Here is a 22,652-nt window from a genome sequence, read left to right on the forward strand (position 1 = left end):
TGAAGCTCAGGACTGAGATGAAGCTGTCAATGACAGTTGTTAGTTCCAATAACTAACCAGCAGCAAACTATCTCCTAAACTCCTCAGTACTCACAATGGCAATGCTGCTGACCCTTTTTATCCTGCCCTCAGATGAGGTTTTGCCCGTGCAATGTGGGCTGCCCGTTTTGCCCGTGCGATGAGCGTGAAATCGCCAGGGCAACGTAAAATTGAGATCAACTGGGTCTTTAATGTTCTTAACTGGCATTTGAATTGATGGCAGGCGTGGCTCTGACACCCGTGCACTCCTGCTGACCTGAAAATTGCGTGCTTGCGGGATGACGTTGGGACGCTCACCCGACGTCATCTTGCACGATTTTACACCTGATCAGGTCGGGAGCGCGCCCGCCCACAAGTCGTAACATTCTGTCCATTAGCTCTGCTTCTCTCACCACTTCTGCTGTCTGACTTGCTTATTAGTTCCAACATTTTCTTATACTGCTTATGGATGGTTGGTGAGAGGAAGGAAGTTTAGTTTATCTCACTCACCTGTTCATAACATAATAGTTACAACGATCTTATAAAGTTCTAAAAAAGCTGCACTTTCAACATTCCTGACTAATCTTCTGACAACTTCTGCTTTGTGTTCTTTTAATTATGTTGAAACCTTATTGAGTCATTTTTTGACTTCACTCAATTGCCACACATACAGTAACCTCAGATGTAGTTTCCCAATGATCTCAATTGTCAGAGTTGTTTGGGCTGGAATACACAGTTTCACAATTTATCACCATCATATACTTGGTAGGATTTTCACCTTGTTGGGCCCTACTGCTGTCATCAAGTATATTTGCTGAGTGTACTATTTATTGTGGATATTTTGCTTTCAGTAATGACTGGTGTGAGGGTATTTCTTCTGGCAGGTTTTGTGTACTGTGCTCGTGAATGGAGCAAATTTCAAATTGTACCTCTTCCAAATTCTGTCTCAGGTTTTTAATTTTTATGAGCGAGCTTCAGGGTTGTGTTCCCCTGGAAAATTGAAGTTTTACATTCAGAACTGCGCACTCTGCTTGATTTAAACTTAATTTCATATTTTCTAGAGTATTAACCTAAAATGATTATCGGAATAAGAAGTGACATTTGGGTTCATTCATATTCACAGATCATTTTAGCACCACTTCCCAGGTGGCTACCTGAACTGTGTGTCCTGTTTAATGAAATCCCCTCCCCTCTAATGAAATTTTTCACCTAAGTATACAAACATACGAAATAGGAAGAGAAGTAGGCCACTTGGCCCCTCGAGCCTGCCATTCAATAAGATCATAGCTGACCTGTTTGTGTTTTGAGCTCCACATTCACATCTACCCCCAATAACCTTTGATTCCCTTGCCTAAGAAGAATCTATCTACATCTACCTTAAAAATATTCAATGACCCCGCCTCCACCGCCTTCTGAGGCACAGTTCCAAAGTCACACAACCTTCTGAGAGCAAAAATTTCTCCTAATCTCTGTCCTATAAGGGTGACCCCTAATTTTACTTGTTCACCTCTAACCGCAGCCCAGTTGAGTGATGTTCTCCTTCTCCTGTCCCTTTTATATTATTTAAATACAGCAGCCTCTCTTCCCTCCCACCCAACTTGTTAATATTTGAATGCTTTGTTTTACCCACATGGGTGTCTATATTATTCTGCCTCTTCCTGATGGTCATAGAACTCTTCTGCTCTCCTTGGCTGAGGATTACTCTGTCAAAGTGTCCAAAGATTCTCTGCTTCTTCCTAGCTGCTGTTTCTGTCATTTGTCTTTGGTAAATTAACTGCGTCCTTGTGCTGGCCTGTCAAAAGTGTTTCCATTCCTAATGCATTGGGTCTGCCTTATCAGACCCCAGACCCAACCAAATTTATTCCTCCCACAGACCTTTAAGGTCTAGCTTAGCGGTAGCTCATTTTGAGTTAGAAAGTTGTGGGTTCAAGTCCTACCCCAGACACTTGAGCTCATAATCGAGGCTAATACTGCAGGGCAGTTTGATGGACTGTTGGAGAGGCATCTTTCAGATGAGATCGTCAAACTATTTTACCTTCAGGTAAACGACAAATATCCTATGGCAGTATTCGGGGGAGACGTGGAGTTTGCCCTGGCACCCTGGCCAATATGTATTCCTCGTTCAACATTGTTAAAACAGGTTACCTGGTCATTATTTCATTGCTGTTTATGGGACCTTACTCCATACAAATCGGTTGCTACATTACAACTGTAACTTCACTGTAAGAGTACTTCATGGTTGTAAGAGTGTTTTTAGACATGCTGAGCTCATTAAAGGCACATTATCCCCCACACTGGTTCAGTTCACTTCCCCCAGGCATCATGCCCGCCTATTGCAGGTTCCTGCTCAGTTTTCTGTTGCTCAAATGATGCTGCACCTGCTACTTGACTCTACTTCTATTGGTGCATGGCTTCCAGAGTTACCTGCTGACGTTGCATGTCTGCTGGTCCTTCACATGCTCCGCAACCAAGACAACAGAATCAGTAGCAGCTGCTTACCGCCTGTTATTCCATAAGATCATAAGACCATAAGACATAGGAGCAGAAATTAGGCCATTCAGCCCATCGAGTCTTATCGGCCATTCAATCATGGCTGATAAGTTTCTCAACCCCATTCTCCTGCCTTCTCCCACTAAACTTTGATCCCCTTACCAATCAAGAACCTATCTATCTCGCTCTTAAATACACTCAATGACCTGGCCTCCAAAGCCTTCTGTGGCAATGAATTCCATAGATTCATCACTCTCTGGCTAAAGAAGTTTCTCCTCATCTCTGTTCTAAAAGGTCTTCCTTTTGCTCTGAGGCTGTGCCCTCGGGTCGTAGTCTCTCCTACTAATGAAAACATCTTCCCCACGTCCATTCTATCCAGGCCTTTCAGTATTCTGTAAGTTTCAATCAGATCCCCCCTCATCCTTCTAAACTCCATCGAGTATAGATCCAGAGCCCTCAAACATTCCTCATATGGTAAGCCTTTCATTCCTGGGATCGTTCTCGTGAACCTCCTCTGGACCCTCTCCAGGGCCGAACATCCTTCCTGAGATACGGGGCCCAAAATTGCTCACAATATTCTAAATGTGGTCTGACCAGAGCCTTATAAAGCCTCAGCAGCATATCCCTGCCTTTATATTCTAGTCCTCTCGAAATAAATGCCAACATTGCATTTGCCATCCTAACTACCGAATTAACCTGCAAGTTAACCTTGAGAGAATCCTGGACTAGGACTCCCAAGTCCCTTTGCACTACAGATTTCTGAATTCTCTCCCTATTTAGAAAATAGTCTATGCCTCTATTCTTCCTACCAAAGTGCATGACCTCACTCTTCCCCACGTTGTTTTCCATCTGCCACTTCTTTGCCCATTCTCCTAACCTGCCCAAATCCTTCTGCAGCCTCCCTGCCTCCTCAATACTACCTGTCCCTCCATCTATCTTTGTATCATCTGCAAACTTAGCCAGGATGCCCTCAGTTCCTTCATCTAGATCATTAATGTATAAAGTGAAAAGTTGTGGTCCCAACACTGACCCCTGCGGAACTCCACTGGTCACCAACCGCCATCCTGAGAAGGACCCCCTTATCCCCACTCTCTTCCTTCCGCCAGACAGTGAATCTTCTATCCATGCTTGTACCTTGCCTCTAACACCATGGGCTCTTATCTTACTGAGCAGCCTCCTGTGCAGCACCTTGTCAAAGGCCTTCTGGAAGTCCAAGTAGATAACATCCATTGGCTCTCCTTTGTCTAACCTACTCATTACCTCCTCAAAGAATTCTAGCGGATTTGTCAGGCATGACCTCCCCTTGATGCAACCATGCTGTCTTTGCCCTATTTGACCATGCATTTCCAAGTATTCTGAAATCTCATCCTTAATAATGGACTCTAAGATCTTACCAACGACCGAGGTCAGGCTAATCGGCCTGTAATTTCCTGTCTTTTGCCTCACTCCCTTCTTAAACAGGGGGGTTACATTAGCAGTTTTCCAGTCCTCTGGGACCCTCCCTGACTCGAGTGATTCTTGAAAGATCACCACTAATGCCTCCACTATCTCTTCAGCTATCTTCTTCAGAACTCTGGGGTGTAATCCATCTGGTCCAGGTGATTTATCCACCTTCAGACCTTTCAGTTTTCCTTGCACCTTCTCCTTGGTAATGGCCACCATACTCACCTCTGCCCCCCGACTCTCTTGAACTTTGGGGATCTCTGTGAATGTGTGACGGGTTTGGGAGTGTGTGTTGTGAGTGATGAGGTGGTTGACTTACGCTAGCGTTCATCCATTCATCGTTTTCCTGCACTGGATGGCTGACCATCTCTGTGCTCCCCTGGCGCTGATCACTGCTGCCACTGCCTCCCAGGCCAGAATGGTGACTCTGATGGACCTCCTGTGGCCAGAGCAGGGGTAGAGGACATCATGGCGGCCTTCTGCTGTGTCCGCAGGCACCCCAGAGGGGGCTGCCATATTCTTTGCTTTTGGGTCCATCTGTCGCCTGAAGCAGGCCTGGTCTGTAGACATTAAGGAGGTTGCACTCTGGTGCACTTTAAATATGGCGCCCGGAATGAGGAAACGCTGAGGTCATGGCATGGCAGGCTAAACCCGAGACTGCCCGCCAGTGATGTGGTGTGTTTCCCGTGAATGTATTATTAACAAGGCGCGACATGCCAGGAGGTGGACAATATGGTACAAAAATTCGCCATTTCAGCCTACGTGTAAAACACCCGTTTTCATGCCCACTACTTCACAGTGCAAATTTGGGATGATTACACCCTCAGGCTTAGGAATACATAAAGGAAGAAAGCTATGCATTTATATCACTCCTTTTACAATGTTAGGTAGTCCCAAATCAGGGCTGTGGTAAACCTCATGAAGTATGTACCTTGACTTCTAAAAGATTTTTCATAAAATTCCATATGAGAGACTATTTATTAAACTCAAATCTGTGGAAAATCAGCAAAAACCTTGGGAATATTAAAAAGAAAGATTTACAGCATTTATATAGCAAATTCCCCAAACTCAGGACAACACAAAGTACTTCACATCTGCTTAAGTAGCTTTCAAGTACAGTTATAATGTAGGAAACCCACGAGACAATTTATACTCAACAAGCTCCTCCCACTAACAATGAAATAAAGGACTAGATCATCTGTTTCAGATTTTGCTTTTGAAATTAATGTTGGCAAAGACACTTGGCAGAATTGTCCCTACTCTTCAAATAGTACCATGGAATCATTTAATTACATCTGAGATGGCAGAAGAGATATCTGTTTAAAGTCTCACCCAAAAGGCAGAATGTCCAACAGTGCAGCACTCCCTCAGTCCTCTACCAGTGCCAGCGTAGATTGTGTGCTCAACTCTCTGGAGTGGAACTTGAACACACAGCCTTCTGGCTCAGAGGTGAGTGTGTGACCACTGAGCCATGGCTGACACTTAATGGTAGGACAAGAAAATACAATGATCTACAAACCATTATCTCTTAAGCAAACCAAAATGATTAGCTCAAAAGCCATATTAACTATAAAGCGACCAAAGATTAACTGTTCACCTTAACAGAGGCAACTAACAATTTAATGACATTTTTTTGTACAAGCTCCTTTATTTCATTGAACTCCTGGGCCAGGATTTTTAGGATGGCAGGGGTTTCCCTTCCTGCCATCCAAGGAGTTGCTGGAGAGCACATCCCTGCTGATACTGCCTGCCCGCAGCCATTTTAACACTCCAACAAGTGTTAATTGGCTGGAGATGGGACTTCTGCCCCTCACTGGGAGGAAGTCCTGCCTCAGAGAGCAGCTGGCTAATCTGATTGGCTGGCAGCTCTCTAGTCCTTGCAGCACCAGAAGCTGCAGTGATTGGACTGGGACTGCAAGCACTCTCCAGAGCCTAAGTCCTGGGAGTCCAGGACCGGTTAAGTTTTGGGGTCTCAGGGCAGGGTGGGGAGGGAGGTGGGTGGGGGTTTTGGCGGAGAGGTTGGGGGGAGGGCAGGGAGGGATGGAATGTGGGGGCACCTGATGTTAAAAGGAGGCTGCTGATGGAAGCACCACCCACCCCCCAACCTTTCTGCCAGAGGCCTGATGGGGGATACATTTTGGGCTTCTCCCCCTGCCCCTGAACCCCTCCTGCCCACCTGCAAATTGAGGCTGGGTAACAGCCCTTAAGTGGTCAATAATTGGCCACTTGAGGGCCTCAACTGGTGCAAGGCCAGGTGGGCCGACCTAGGCCTTGCCGTCCCAGCATAAAATTGCAGAGAGGTCGGGGCAGGTGGGAGCCCAGTTGGAAGGCCATTCAAGGAATTTCATAGCCATCCCCACCATGTACAAACCCGCCAGTGGAGCAACGTAAAACTTTGCCCCTGGACACTGCACTATATACATCTAGAAAGAAATTAAACAACATTGCAGAAAAGATAAACAAAACCAATTTATACATTGTTGCAAGGGACTGTAAAAATCTTTCCCCACATGTGGCATCCATTTCTTAGAAGCTCAAGTTGACAACATAGAGACATTTTTCCTGGAATATACATAGGGAATTGAAATCCTGTGATTCTGAATAAACTTTAGTTTCTATCGCTAAAGTCAACCCTGTAAAATAGAATCAAAGAATGTCCACAGTCTGTCGTGTCCATGCCAGCGCTCGAAGAGCAACTCAGGTAGTCCCATTCCCCTACCCTTTTCTCATCGCTCTGTTATTTCTTTCCCTTCAGATAATTATTCAATTTCCTTTTGAAAGAAGCGATTGACTCTGTCTCTATCAGATTCTAAGGCCGTGCATTCCAGATCCTAACCACACGCTGCTGGAAAAAGCATTTTTCTCATGTCATCTTTAGTTCTTTTGCCATTTACCTTTATTATGATCTGAGACCAAAACCCCACATTTGTTACAGTCCCAAACGAGACCTGCAAATTTAGTTATCGTCTGGTAAGGTACCAGTAACATTTATTTTTGTTTAAGTGGACGCAGTTTGAAATCCCAGTTACTCACTAACAGAAGAAAGCCACGAGATCCCCTGGTTTTGAACAAACAAAGCCATTTTACTATACAAAAATCAACAAAGTGAACAGTCAACACTCCATCTTATACCTTAACATACAGAACCAATATGAGGTAAACATGAATTAGCAGGCAAACTGTGGTTGAACACGCCACAAACTGCATATTAAATGGCAGGCACAACCAAAACAGTTCCCCAAATTTCTCAGTGACCCACCCAGATGAATTCCAGCTCCTCTTCTTCCAGGAGTTAGCCTGATCCCCAGCTGACAGCAGCTCCACTCACCAGAGTTCCACAGGTACAATCATAACCCAAAAGCCATGCTATTCCACACCTCTCTTAGATCAGCTTCTAGGTCTAGTCTTCATGGTCTTCCTTTCCAGCTGAGCTGACCTACTACTGCGACTGCATCCTCCTATGTTGGCTAGGCTACACTCTCTAGCGTCTAAATAAAGGTACATCCCCAGTTTTTCAGCCCTGCTGCTGCCAAAACTGCTTCTGGGTTTCACTGAGCCTCAACTCTTAGCAGCACTGATCAAATAATTCTCCAAGGGTTCACTGCCACCCAGCAGGACCCCGAAAGCAGGACAGGGCCCTCCAAGTCTCGGCTCTCCAGAGGACATCCGCCAAGATCATCACAGACAGGGCGCAGCAGTCAGCAGGCTGCCTCCACCTCCACTGTGGATGTTCGGGGAGCACCAAGACGTAGTGGCAGGGTTAGGAAAATGAAGAAGATGTAGTTGCACAGCCTGGACACGGTTGTTAATCACTTGAACATACTGTTCACTATTATCAATAATCCCCCAAGAATGTCTCCTTGCCTATGGCTCCTTGTTCTGATGAGCAGTGCTCATATCACTCAGATGTGAAACCTTTCTGCACTGGATAAAGGCAGGTGTCTCAGCCCAGGGCCTCTTCCCTGTGCTTTGTGCAGACTTAAGACCGCAGTGATGGTCCAGCCTCACACTCCATGGAAACATTACTGATGCCTGCACCCCAGCAGTGCTTGTCATTGCTGCCAGAATGTTGTGGGCAGGCACCACAGAGTTCTCTCATTCTCTCTGTGTACTCTCAGCACCTTTAATGTAGGGCTGGCCCCCATTGCTTCAGCACCTGTGACCAGGGACGCTGTGCTTCAGATACTGAAGGCAGACAAAAGATCAGATCCTTTTAAAGTTTCACGACTGCATCTCTATGATATGACCCTGATAATGAAGTGCAAGTGAGCTGCCCTCAGCCAGACAGGAGTCAGACATTCTTAGAGGCTATGTGAAGATCTATGGAGTGTCCTTATTGCATGTCGTCATCATCCTCCTGTAATTGAGTGATGATTAGGGCCTCCACTGTGTCTACATTACAGGAGCATTATCACAGAGAGAATGTGCATTGCCATAAGCCAGACTGGAGTCAGACATTCATAGATGCAATGTGAGGATCTGTGGTGTCTCCTCAGTGCATGTCGTCATCACCCTGCACAATTCTAGCAGCTATGAGAGCCTCCTGAGCATGCCTAACTCATCTTGCCAGTGCAAGGGGCTCAACTCTGCCATCATCGCCTTTGAGGACCTCCTCACCCTCATCCCCGTCGATGTCATCCTCCATCTCTTCCTCAGCCAACTCCTCTCCCTGTTGCAGCATCAGGTTGTAATTGGCATAGTAGATGACAACAATGTGTGACACCCTCTGTGGACTTTATTGCAGGGCTCTGCCAGTCTGGTCCAGGCACTGGTGCCTTATTTTCAGCAATCTGATTGTTTGCTCTTTCTCCCCAAGGAACCATTCCTGCAGCTTCTGTGGACCCTGGAAGATTTCAGGGATCTGTGACCAACTGAGAATGTAGGAGTTGTGCACAGTCCCTGGAAACTGTACGCAGACCTGCAGGATGTGTTTGTGGTTGTCGCACACCAGCTGCGCATTCAGTCAGTGGAATCCCTTGCGGTTGATATAGTTGACCATGTGTTGCGATGGAGATCTGGGAACCATGTGAGTACTGTCAATGGCACCCTGCACCTGTGGGAAATCTAAGATCTGGGCAAACCCAATCACCTTGCATCCTGGCTGCCCTGGTCCTGGGCAAAATGCACAAAGTTGTGTGCACTCATGAAGGTGGCATCCGTGACCTCATAGATACATTTGTGGGTGGAGGTTTGTGATATCCCACAGAGGTCACCTGTGCAGCCCTGAAAGGAGCCACTGAATAGAAATTGCCACTATCACTTTTACGTCCACTGGTAGTGGATGCCCTCCATGTCCCCTTGGCACCAAATCAAGTAGTTGGCAGATGTGACTCGCCAGTTTGCTAGATATGCGCAGTCTTTGGCAACACTTGTTCTCGGTCATCTGCAGAAATGAAATGCGGAGTCTATAGACCCTGGACCTAGCTAGGCACCGACCAGCAACGGCTTTGCTGTGGCTTTTTGGTGGTGTGTACAGGATGCCCAATCGCCCCTTCATCCAGAGGGTGCTGCCCGTCCCTTTGCGCAGCCAAGCACCTCAGACACTCTCTTCTCTGTTGTCTTCACTCTCTGTAAGCTACGAGGCATATAGCTAGTTCACCAGGCTCCATGATCTTGATATACTACTCCAGCAGGCTGAAAGAGAGAGACGGGTGGGTTAGTATGGGTGTACTAAGAACCTGACTTGGTTAAGCCTGAAGGTCCCTTAACGCATCCTGGAGAGTGCTGGTCACCACTTGAATGGCCAGAGATTAGTGCGCTGCATGGTTGCCCGAAACCCCACCCATCTCTACCCCACTCCAACCGACCAATTGGCGGCAACTTTTCAAATTGGACTACATGATGTGCTCTCAGTTCAGGCGCAGACATTCTCCTAACCCACACTGCAAGGCTGCACTGTCAGCTTGAACCATGAGGGAGGCTAGTCCAAACCAGGATGATGACATTGCAAGGGGCTGTGAGCGTCTCCACCAGTGACTGCTCCATGGCCAGCTTTAGCAAGGAGATTGTACAACGTGCCCAGTTGTCCAACAGTTCTGCAGTCCACTTACATACTCATTAGTTTGCAGTCTGTGCCCGAGGGGTGAAAAGCTCTGGAGAACTTCGTGGCACTTTGATGCCTGTGCGTTGCTCAAGTGGGCAGAGAAACTAGAGGCTCAACTCCAATCATCTCAATGTGGCTGTGCCTGAACTGTCTCAGCTACAGAGGAATAGTCACTTGATACAAGGTTTCCCTAATGCTTGGCCGCTTCCCTCGCCCCCCCCAGCCCCACCCCCATCCCGCACATGCTTGTGCACTCCCATCCTCAACCGCAGTGCAGCCCTTATCCCCACCCTCCCCCAACTTGCCCCAACCTTGAAATCCAACAGGCAACCCAGGCAAGCGCCCTGCAATGTTACCGCGTACTCACCTCCGAGTTCCCCTCAAAGTGCAGCCCGCTAAGTGCATGCCTTGTTTATGCTGTTGTGAAACATGCCAGCGTGGGTAGATGATCCAGTGGGGACAGGGGCGGAATGATTCAACGGGCTGGCCCTATAATGATAGGCAGATGTGTTACAATGAGGCTCTCCATGTCCAATGGCGGGAAATGCGGCCCGCCATCAGCGTGCAGAGTGGGTGATTGCAGGCTGGTTTCACAACACTGTGAAACCGATTTTTGGCCTTCTTGCCATAATGTCCGTTCATGCCACTGAACACGGCTGACACCAGCGGGCATGGAAAATCCTGGCCAATGTTGGACAAGTGATCCATCTTGGCGAGGATACTTGGGAGGATTCCCAAGGAGCCTTGCTTTAACTTTGCATCTGAAAGGCAACACTCCAAAAATCCTGCAGACCCTCAATGTACACGGCACTGCAGCATCACCCTAAATTATATGCTGTAGTCCCTGGGGTAGAACTTGAATCCATGTCTTTCTGACTGAGATGAAAGCATGCTCCCTCTCAGCCAAGATGATTTGGAAGTAATGGTCTGTGGCTGGGATAAACCTGGTTGGGCTTGGGGTCTGACAAGGGTGACAAGAGTCTATACGCGGGAGTTTCCCCTTTGCTGACTAAATGCGGTGGCAGGTGGGAAAAGCAGCTTTTCCCCCGCCGACCGCAAAGTCACGTTTTCATGCCTGATTGCCTGCCTTTCACCTCATTAAACATGCATCAGACAGAAGCACCCTGTTTCACTGGCCACGGCCTGTGACTGACTTGCCTACCGTCACCTCAGCAGATCCTCATTCCACATAACACCTTTAAACCGCACACTGATCTTACAATGTCTGCAGGTGAGAGATGGCTTCCAAAAGCAGGAAGAGTGCAGCCCCCAAGTTTAGTGACGCCTCGCTGAATCACCTTCTGGATACTGCCGAGGCCCACTGTGACCTTCCCTGCCCTCGGGATGACCAGTGGAGGTCCAATAAGATCACGAACCTGGTTTGGGAGGAGGTGCCTGTGACGGTGAGTGCCAACTCAGCCCACAGGAGAACAGCAACACTGTGCTGCAAATGATCTGCAATGATCTCATCCACACAGCCAAAGTCAACTTCTCATCCCTCTCAGCCCACACTCTCACAAGCCCCTCACACACTTGCAGGATGACAGTTCTCAGGGATCTCACACGTTAACAGCACAAGGGACATCACCACTCACTCTCCCACACGCACCCTGACATCTCCATCTGGGCTCACATCCCATGCAGTTCGCGTCCTTATTCTGTACACGGCTCCACTCAGCACCCACACAAGGCAGGCATCCTTATCATCTGCTTTGGTATGCTTCCTAATCACACTCTCTCCATCTGTCTTCAAGCAGGCCAAGCTCACCCATAATAAAAGGGATAGGTCCCAGACCAGTGGCGGAATGTCAGAGATCAGGGCCCTCACCCAGTATAAGGAGTGGGCAGTACGCCTGGCTAGAAAGGACCAGGACCAAGCCTGTGGCGATGGTGATGTCGGTGGCGCACGCCCAAGTGAGGACCCTGCACTAGCTGATTCTTTAGACAGCGAGATTGTGAGTGCAATGCCAAGTCCTGGAGTCTGTTTCCATGCATTAATTATCTCTATTCTCTTCCATAGGCATCACAGCCAAGCACTGCAGGGACATGGGGAGTCAACCCCTCATCTCCATCTCTGCAGACACCCGATGAGGATTTTGAGAACCCTCATGTGGAACACCCATCACAGCACTCACCAACACCCTCCACCAGTGCAGAGACACACACCACGGTGCAACATAGATCTAGAGCAGGTCCGGTGTCACAATCTTCTGATGGCAGCAGTTTCTGGTCCACAGCAGGCGGAGGTAGGGACATTCAAGGTCACTGACACTTGGAGAGCTGCTGGAGACCAGGATTCTTCTGAGTCCCAGTCAGATGATGAGCCTCTAGATTCAGTTTTAACGCAAATGTTGGAGCAGCAGCAACAGACTTAGCAATATCAGGCAAGGGTGTCAGCTGCAGTCCACAGATTGCAAAGTACGACAGAGGAGTCTGTCCCTGTTCAGTCTGAGGTGATAGCACTGACATGCCAACACACCAAGGTCAACACTGGTAGGATGGCGGCTGCTATGGGGACATTGCACCTGTGTTGCTGCAGAAGTTGCACTCCATCCCTGTAGCCATTGGCGGCATCTGCCACTGGCTACACGAAAGGGGGCTAGGGCACCTAGATCTCACTCCAAGTGCCCCTCCTTGAGGAGTCAGCCAGGGGCCCTCGGACACAACTTTAACAATTTTGCACCTGGGAATTCTGCGCATATCACCCACAAGGCTATCGTGCCAAAGAAGGGATGCAGTGGTGGCTCATTCATTCTGCTTAGCTCCCCTAAACACTCGCCGAGCTCAGTGATGCCTTATCCATATGGAGGCAAGCTGCAGTCAAAGGAACCGTTGAGCATGGTCTCGATGCTCATATGGTAGCTTGATAGGAAGACAATGCTCAGAGCAGAAATGGGTTGGAGCTAGGACGTAATGCAGTTGATGCGTGCTCTTTATTATCAACGAAGTGGAACCTTAAGGGCTCCATGATGTGTCTGCATCTTTAGGTTCGCAAGGACCAGGGTTGACCATTGTGGGAAATTGATGGTGTTGAAAAGAGGTTTTATCATGTCTGTCAGGCAAATGTGTGAAGATGTTCATTGTGAAGTGAACTATGTCCATTGAAAGGTCAGGCTAACTGAAGCCCCGCATCCTCAACTGAGAGTGGAGGGTCTCAATGTAATGGGGTTTATTGTAATGCTGAGGACTGGGTGCTTTGAACAAGCGTTAACACCTGTGGATTGTCGTCACCTGCATTGGCCCAAGTCTAGGCTCACAATATCACGATCAAAGTGACACATAAGATGTTTTTCCATTGCTGGAGATGGATCTCTTTGAGGCACTTTGTCAGACTGAAGGTACACTGCCATGAGTCCACTGAGGCCTGCAGTGCATCTCCTGCCTCTTGTAGGCTGCTTTAGCAACTGAGATGCTGGAGAGATGCTTGAAGAAGCTGCACCTTTTGTGGTGTGATGCTGGAACAAACTCCAGCAGTTGGCACTTCATCTCAGCAAGAACACATGCCCCCAAAGCTTCCTTTATTCTTTCATGGGATGTGGGCATCGCTGGCATTGTTGCCCATTCCTAATTGCCTTTGGCTAGCTAGACCATTTCCAAGGGATGTTAAGAGCCAACCACATTGCTGGGATCTGGAATCATATGTAGGCCAGACCAGGTAAGATTTCCTTCCCTAAATGGACACCAGATGGGTTTTTACAACAATCAATGATAGTTTCATGCTCACCAATTGTTGTAAAAACCCATCTTGATCGTCCTTCAAAGGATGATGAGCAGAATTCAGAATGAAGAGGATTGTTGAGAAGACCAGCTATGCTGGTGGTGATGTGGGCCCATCATGGACAGCACTGTCCGACAGGATAACCACTGCTACTTGTCATCATCCTCCTGGAATCTGGTGGCAATCAGCGCCTCACATGCACACCAGCCTCTCTGGCCTGCGGCATGGTTTCCTCTGCACCCTTCACTTCCTCGACCTCATTCCTCTCAACGTGCTCTCCCTTCATCTCAGTATCTGGTAAGTGCTCCCCCAATTGTACTGCCAGGTTGTGTTGGGTGCAGGAAACAACGATGATCCATGAGACCCCCTGGGGAGGGTACTGGAGTGCGCCACCAGATCTGTCAAGGCATCAGAATCGTATCGTCAAGATGCCAATGTTTTGCTCTACCAATATTCAGGTGGTGGAATGAGCGTTCATTGTTCCTCCCTCAGCTAGAGTTTGTGGCCATCGGACGGGCATTATCAACCACGTCCTTTGTGGGTAGCCTTTGTCACTGAGGAGCCAACTCTCGATGTGTGTGGTTCCTCAAAGACATCCAGGATCTGCGACCTACTCCAGATGTAGGAGTCATAGCAGCTTCCAGGGTATCTTGCACAAAATTGCATGATGTATTTCTGGTGGTCGCAGAACAGCTGCACATTGCGTGAGTGGAAGCCTTTCCTGTTGATGTATTGCGTTGCCTGTTGCCAGGGAGCTCTTATAGCCACATGAGTGCAGTCAATGGCACCCTGCACCTGTGGGAATCCAGAAATAGCAGCAAAGCCCAGTGCTCTGGCTGCCTGGTTAGCTTGATCCCTAGTGACATGCACGTAATTGTGGGCCTTGGCAAAGAGGGCATCCATTACCTCTAGTATGCACTTGTGGGGGGAAGCTTGAGAGGTCCCGCAGAGGATCTCAGTGGAACCCTGGAAAAAGCCACTTGTGTAGAAGGTAAGAGCTGTAGTGCCTTTCAGAGCCACTGGCAGAGGATGTCCTCCCAGTCCCCACTGCGTCAACTCATGGAGAATGTGGCAGATATAAGCCACCAGATCCCTGGACATGCAGAGACGTCAATGACACTGTCTCTTGCACATCTGCAGAAAAGACATGCGTCTTGAGAAACATCCTCACACAGTGTTTCTGTGAGCTTCTTCCTTTGGGTCCAGAGGCGGCCCTCTGCTCCTTGCTCATCAGGGTGAAGCTCCTCCCTTTGGCGAGCATTGCACAGCTGTAACACACTCCTCCACCTTTCCTCCTGCCTCCATGCGATGAAGCATGCAACATTAAATGCACTCTCCACCATCCTGAATGTTTCCTCTCTGCAGAAACATTGAAAGAAAGACATGACTGAGCATCAGTCCACAAAAGACTCTCTTTCTGTCACTGACTCATGAGTGACTGTGGGTTCAAGGGCTTGGTTGAAGTCTTGGCACCATTTACCCAATACAATCCTGACCATTGTAGTGAACGCGCTCAGTGTCACAGTATGCTTCCCTCCCCTCACCCCTCCATGGCCATAACCCCCCCCCCTACAACACCCACAGTCTATTTCAGTAGACCTACTGCTATGAGATGGATTTGGATGTTTGTCCAGGTGCCCATTTGTGTTTGGAGTCATTACCATGATTGGTACAATGGGTTATTGCAGGGAGATCAATAATTAGAATGCATTGGAATTAATCTCACATGAATGCACTATTACATCGAAGACTCCAGATTGCCTCTATAGTTACTGAGATGCTGCTAACATGTCTCAGCTGTGCATTCCTCCTCATTTGGTAATACAGATTCCAGATGAGTGCGCCTTTAATTGGTTCTCCAGTGCTGCGGTCCACTCTCTGCAGAAGCCCAAACAGATCTCCCCAGCAACACTTATTCTTAGTTTCACTTTCTGCTGCGCCTTTGTTTGAGGTGCCAAGATGATGGTTCTCAGGTTTTATTACCAGGCCAGCTTCAACCCTCCCTGTGTGACTGTGGAAATTCCTCCCATCATCCTGGAGGAGCATAAAGTTCAGGTTTCCCCCTCTCCTATTACTCTCAGTCCACGAGGTGAACGATGAAGTTAGTATTCCACTGCTTGAAGTGCAGGCCCAACTGATTAACATTGATGTTCTTTGGCTCTTCCAACTTAGTGAGCTGCAGTCTACACCTAGACCAAAGCTGCAACTGCCTGTGTCTGTCACCAAATCAAACTGCTTGCTTCTGTCAGCAAACAAACACAGATAAAATTCTAACAAAGATCCAAACAGGATTACTATGGCCAGAATGTTCCCCCCATCGGGGGGGTTGTACAGGGGCGGGCGAGTTTGGGCACGAACACGATTGGCACCCCCATTCGGGTCTGCGCTGCCATTTTACATTGGTGGGCCATTTAAGGCCCGCCCATCGTGACGTGTGCCCGGAAGCTCTGAGTGCTCCCTGTGTGGGTTGGAGGGGATTCCCTGAGTGGTTCCCTGCGCTTTAGTGCAGACATCTCCCTGAGGAATAGAGGAAGGGAGATTTGTTTCAATGTTAAACTTTTAAATAAAGGTTTTTAATACTTTTAAAACATGTCCGCTCATGTGACACTATCACATGAGCTGAGACATGTCAAAGAATCAATGTATAAATTTTTATTAGATTTTAAAACACTTTATGAAACATCATCCTGCCCGTAGTTGAGGTTTCATGAAAAATGTGAAGGCCGCCTGGGCTCTTTGCCTGTCTGCCAACCTTCAGGCTGGATGGGCAGCTCAGTTAATTATTTTAATTGCTTTTTAAATGGCCTTAATAGGCCTTTGACAGTTCAGCAGACGTGCAGCCGACTTTGCTGCATGCTCGCCGCACTGAGGATCTGAATGGCGCGCAGTGACATCGGGACGCATGCCAGATGTCACCCCCTGTCATTTTACATGTTGGCAAGCAGGGCCCACCCCCGCTCACCGACCCGAAAACACCAGCCATGGGAAACATGTGGGGCTGAAATATTTTTAAACATTAATGCATAAAATATGAACCATAAGATTTTAAAATGAATATGAATCAACAGATGAAAAAACATATAAATTTCTGCTGGAGTTGAAGTCTGTCAGAAGTATTCAGGAAAGTGGAGAAATTGAGAGAAAGTCTGAACAGGTTTGTTAAAAGAATTGAGCAAAAATATCTAAAACTCCGGGCGGAGAGCAATTACTACAAAAGCCATCGGACGAACTCCACAAACTCGGTGCCCAAGATTGTGTATGAACTTCCAGGCTCTGGACATAGTTCACCTTTCTCGATACTTCTCAAAGTTTTACACTGATCATTAACAGACTGAAGTTCACTTTAATTAATTAAGATAATGCTGATGAACTACCTGGTATCCTGCCCAGACTGAACTTCACTTTAATTAACTAAGATAATACCGATGAACTCTCTGGTATCTTGCCCTGACGTCAGTAAATGCAGCAAAGAGGAATGCCCTCACTCGAAGCCAAGGTCAAGTATCATTTGCAGAGCCGGGGCAAGTCACTAATCCTATTTTGCCCCTAGCGGAAACCTATCCAAGTCCAACAGGGCTGAAGGAAAATATTTTTAAAAAACTCTGTGGTTTCTATTGGAGTCATTCTGATTAGAGAAGATAACTGTGATCATCTCTAGGACCAAATAAGTTAATCAAGTAAATTTTTGAGGCTTTCAATGTGCCTCAAAGGAATTTTTCTGTGGTCTCCATTGAGATCCTAAAAGGTGTAGATCCCAGGGATACCCATGGACTTCCCCTATAATACCTCCTTGAAATGGGAAAGAAAATCCACTAGCCCACATTGACTGCAATTTTAAGCTTTGGTCGCAATATTGGTTGAATTCTTATTGGCTACAGCATTTCCCCACAAAGCAACAGTGATTTAATTGGTCCAAAAGCACTTTGGAACTTCCTGAGGAAGTGAAAGGTGCTTGCACTTCTCTGGGCTTGTATGTTTCCCCATGCCTTGTCTATTCTTCGGAACCTTACTAAATGCTCTTCTTTGGTGAAATCTTTCAGTATTGGCAGAGGACCGATGCTCAATCCTGTAGAACAAATTCAACCCTTTTTGCTCCAGGAAGAGAAAGTTCAAACTCACCTATAGCTTCACTGTAATACGTGTCCCATTCAAGCCAGAACCATTTGTACATCAAGCTGTACATGTGCATGTAAAGAATATTCTGAAATCTCTCAGCAAATGTCATTTTATCAGAAAGCCCTGACATTGCAACTGGTACGTAGGAAGGAGGAGCTGGCAGTTGTCCACAGAGTCTCTCCATTGCAGATCCGAAGGAGAATCTCAGAGTGAAGATGAAGGGAATTCCCAGCTTTATAGCCAGAAGATCACCACAAGAATTCCCAGGGTCAGACAGCAGAACTCCAAACTTTGACTCTTGTAGTTTTTGCAGCAGTTTGTGGTTCTTTATTATCCCATCACAGATCTGTCTGTTCAGTTTTATTGAAGTTGTGATGATTTTTGAGAATCTTCTGAATCCGTCCCAGAAGGGTAAATGAGGTTTCTCATAGGTCCAGAAATGCACAAAGCTCTTCAGAAGATCTCGGTATGTGTCACGGGTAAACGGTACTTCAAATACTTCAAATTTCATGCGTGAAGGCTCAGTATAGTTGATGGAAAGTGCAGCTGTATGTACAGCCACAGTAACGTTATGACCCCTATCGATCAGCTCCTCAATGACAGGTTTTAAATTAATCCAGTGACTGGCCTCTGCAGGCCAGATCAGCACATTGTCACTGGTAACCCTTTGGAGAAAGAGGAACACTGTAAACACACGTCTCAACTGCATAATGTCCATCCAGAATGGTGCAGAGTGGTAAACCAACACCGACTCCTCAAATCACATGTTTATATACAGACTACTGCTAATATTCATTCACCGACAGGGCATTAACCCTTTTGGGGGATAAGGTTCAGTTTTGTGTGATAACGTGGTAACAAAGTAAAATCCTGGACTGGATTGAGAAAAGCTGTGATTATACTGAGGAATTTATTATTCAAATAGACGATTGGTGGTACAGAACTTGATTATTGGTGGAATGAGCATTCGTTGTCCCTCCCTCAGCTGGAGTTTGTGGCCATTGGACGGGCATCATCGACGATGTCCTTTGTGGGTAGCCTTTGTCACTGAGTAGCCAACTCTGGATGTGTGTGGTCCCTCAAAGGTGTCTGAGATCTGTGGTCTACTCCAGATGTTCCAGGGTACCTTGCACAAACCTGCTTGCTGTGTTTCTGGTGGCTGCAGACCAGCTCCACATAGAGTGAGTGATATATTCCTTTCTTGTTGATGTATTGCGTTGCCTGTTGCCAGGGAGCTCTTATAGCCACATGAGTGCAGTCTATGCCACCCTGCACCTGTGGGAATCCAGAAATAGCTGCAAAGCCCAGTGCTATGGCTGCCTGGTTAGCTTGATCCCTAGTGAAGTGCACGTAATTGTGGGCCTTGGCAAACAGGGCATCCATCACCTCTTATATGCACATGTAGGATGAAGCTTGAGAGATCCCACAGAGGACCCCAGTGGAAAGAACCACTTGTGTAGAATGTTAAGAGCGGTACTGCCTTTCAGAGCCACTGGCAGAGGATGTCCTCCCAGTCCCTGCTGATTAACAGGGTCAGACAGCAGAACTTTAAACATTTTTACTCTTGTAGTTTTTGCAGCAGTTTGTGGTTCTTTATTATCCCATCACAGATCTGTCTGTTCAGTTTTATTGAAGTTGTGATGATTTTTGAGAATCTTCTGAATCCGTCCCAGAAGGGTAAATGAGGTTTCTCATAGGTCCAGAAATGCACAAAGCTCTTCAGAAGATCTCGGTATGTGTCACGGTAAATGGCACTTCAAATACTTCAAATTTCATGCGTGAGGGCTCAGAATAATTGATGGAAAGTGCAGCTGTATGTACGGGCACAGTAACGTTGTGACCCCTATCAATCAGCTCCTCAATGACAGATTTTAAATTAATCCAGTGACTGGCCTCTGCAGGCCAGATCAGCACATTGTCACTGGTAACCCTTTGGAGAAAGAAGAACACTGGAAACACACGTCTGAACAGTATAATGTCCATCCAGAATGGTACAGAGTGGTAAACCAACACCAGCTCCTCAAATCACACCTTTATATAAGACCACTGCTCATATCAGTATGAGTCAGAAACGAATCAAATTCATTCATCTACAAGGCATTAAGTCGTTTGGGGGATAAAGTTCAGTTTTGTGTGATATCGTGGTAACAAAGTAAAATTCCGGACTGAATTGAGAAATGCTGTGATTGTACCGAGGAATTTATTATTCAAATATACGATTGGTGGTACGGAACTTGATTATTGGTGGAATAAGCATTCGTTGTTCCTCCCTCAGCTAGAGTTTGTGGCCATCGGACGGGCATCATCAACCACATCCTTTGTGGGTAGCCTTTGTCACTGAGGAGCCAACTCTCAATGTGTATGGTTCCTCAAAGACATCCGGGATCTGCGACCTACTCCAGACGTAGGAGTCATAGCAGCTTCCAGGGTACCTTGCACAATCCTGCATGCTGTGTTTCTGATGGTCGCAGAACAGCTCCACATTGAGTGAGTGGAAGCCTTTCCTGTTGATGTATTGCGTTGCCTGTTGCCAGGGAGCTCATATAGCCACATGAGTGCAGTCAATGGCACCCTGCATCTGTGGGAATCCAGAAATAGCAGCAAAGCCCAGTGCTCTGGCTGCCTGGTTAGCTTGATCCCTAGCGAAGTGCACGTAATTGTGGACTTTGGCAAAGAGGGCGTCGATCACCTGAAGTATGCACTTCTGGGGGGAAGCTTGAGAGATCCTGCAGAGGACCTCAGTGGAAAGAACCACTTGTGTAGAAGGTAAGAGCTGTAGTGCCTTTCAGAGCCACTCACAGAGGATGTCCTCCCAGTCCCCACTGCGTCAACTCATGGAGAATGTGGCAGATGTGAGCCACCAGATCCCTGGACATGTAGAGACGTCAACGACACTGTGTCTCGCCCATCTGCAGAAAAGACATGCGTCTTGAGAAACATCCTCACACAGTGTTTCTGTGAGCTTCATCCTTTGGGTCTGAAGCCGGCCCTCTGCCCTTGTTCATCAGGGTGAAGCTCCTCCCTTTGGCGAGCGTGGCACGTCTGTAACACTCTCCTCCACCTTTCTTGCTGCCTCCATGCGATGAAGCATGCAACATTAAATGCACACTCCACCATCCTGAATGTTTCCTCTCTGCAGGAACATTGAAAGAAAGACATGACTGAGCATCAGTCCACAAAAGACTCTCTTTCTGTCACTGACTCATGAGTGACTGTGGGTTCAAGGGCTTGGTTGAAGTCTTGGCACCTTTTAGCCAATACAATCCTGACCATTGTAATGATTGCGCTCAGTGTCACAGTATGCTTCCCTCCCCTCACCCCTCCATGGCCATAACCCCCCTACAACACCCGCAGTCTATTTCAGTAGACCTACTGCTATGAGATGGATTTGGCCAGGCATTTGGATGTCCTGCATTTATTTGAGGCAAAAAATTGCTCATTCATTTGACTCTATGACTACATCTTTTGGAAGGCACGTGCTCTGTAAGGGGATGAGATTCATTTAGGCGGAGCCTGGGAGTACCCATTTCTGACCCTGTCTGCTGCAGGAATCTGAGGTGAGGTTTCCAAGGAGCTTCTCCTGTTTGTCCAGGTACCCACTTGTGTTTGGAGTCATTATCACACTGGGGAATTACCATGATTGGTACAATGGGTTATTACAGGGAGATCAATAATTAGAACGCATTGGAATTAATCTCACATGAATGCACTATTACATCAAAGACTCCAGATTGCCTCTATAGTTACTGAGATGCTGCTAACATGTCTCAGCTGTGCATTCCTCCTCATTTGGTAATACAGATTCCAGATGAGTGCGCCTTTAATTGGTTCTCCAGTGCTGCGGTCCACTCCCCGCAAAAGCCCAAACAGCTCTCCAGCAACGCTTATTCTTAGTTTCACTTTCTGCTGCGCCATTGTTTGAGGTGCCAAGATGATGGTTCTCAGGTTTTATTACCAGGCCAGCTTCAACCCTCCCTGCGTGACTGTGGAAATTCCTCCCATCATCCTGGAGGAGCATAAAGTTCAGGTTTCCCCCTCTCCTATTACTCTCAGTCCACGAGGTGAACGATGAAGTTAGTATTCCACTGCTTGAAGTGCAGGCCCAACTGATTAACATTGATGTTCTTTGGCTCTTCCAACTTAGTGAGCTGCAGTCTACACCTAGACCAAAGCTGCAACTGCCTGTGTCTGTCACCAAATCAAACTGCTTGCTTCTGTCAGCAAACAAACACAGATAAAATTCTAACAAAGATCCAAACAGGATTACTATGGCCAGAATGTCCCCCCTGTCAGGGGGGTTGTACAGGGGCGGGCGAGTTTGGGCACGAATACTATTGGCACCCCCATTCGGGTCCGCGCTGCCATTTTACATTGGTGGGCCATTTAAGGCCCGCCCATCGTGACGTGTGCCCGGAAGCGCTGAGTGCTCCCTGTGTGGGTTGGAGGGGATTCCCTGAGTGGTTCCCTGTGCTTTAGTGCAGACATCTCCCTGAGGAATGGAAGAAGGGAGATTTGTTTCAATGTTAAACTTTTAAATAAAGGTTTTTAATACTTTTAAAACATGTCCGCTCATTTGACACTACCACATGAGCTGAGACATGTCAAAGAATAAATGTATAAATTTTTATTAGATTTTAAAACACTTTATGAAACATCATCCTGCCCGTGGAAGAGGTTTCATGAAAAATGTGAAGGCCGCCTGGGCTCTTTGCCTGCCTGCCAACCTTAAGGTTGGTCGGGCAGCTCATTAAATTGAGTTAATTAGATTTTAAATGGCCTTAATAGGCCTTTGACAGTTCAGCAGGCGTGCAGCCGACTGGCCCC

The 22,652-nt window shown here is 47.2% G+C and overlaps 1 protein-coding gene across 3 annotated transcripts in view; it reads right to left on the bottom strand.

Annotated features, from left to right (window-relative positions):
* LOC121277219 (UDP-glucuronosyltransferase 2A1-like) overlaps positions 1–18,546 on the bottom strand; it is a 65,411-nt gene extending 46,865 nt beyond the window's left edge. For all 3 annotated transcript variants that reach the window (XM_041186385.1, XM_041186384.1, XM_041186383.1), the window contains exon 1: positions 17,832–18,546. In XM_041186385.1, coding sequence (XP_041042319.1) covers positions 17,832–18,546 — 715 coding nt within the window. The remainder of the gene's footprint in view (positions 1–17,831) is intronic.
* Between the last annotated feature and the right edge of the window lie 4,106 nt (positions 18,547–22,652).

This window comes from Carcharodon carcharias, chromosome 4 (genome assembly GCF_017639515.1).
Source record: "Carcharodon carcharias isolate sCarCar2 chromosome 4, sCarCar2.pri, whole genome shotgun sequence".
NCBI classification, from domain to species: Eukaryota; Metazoa; Chordata; class Chondrichthyes; order Lamniformes; family Lamnidae; genus Carcharodon; species Carcharodon carcharias.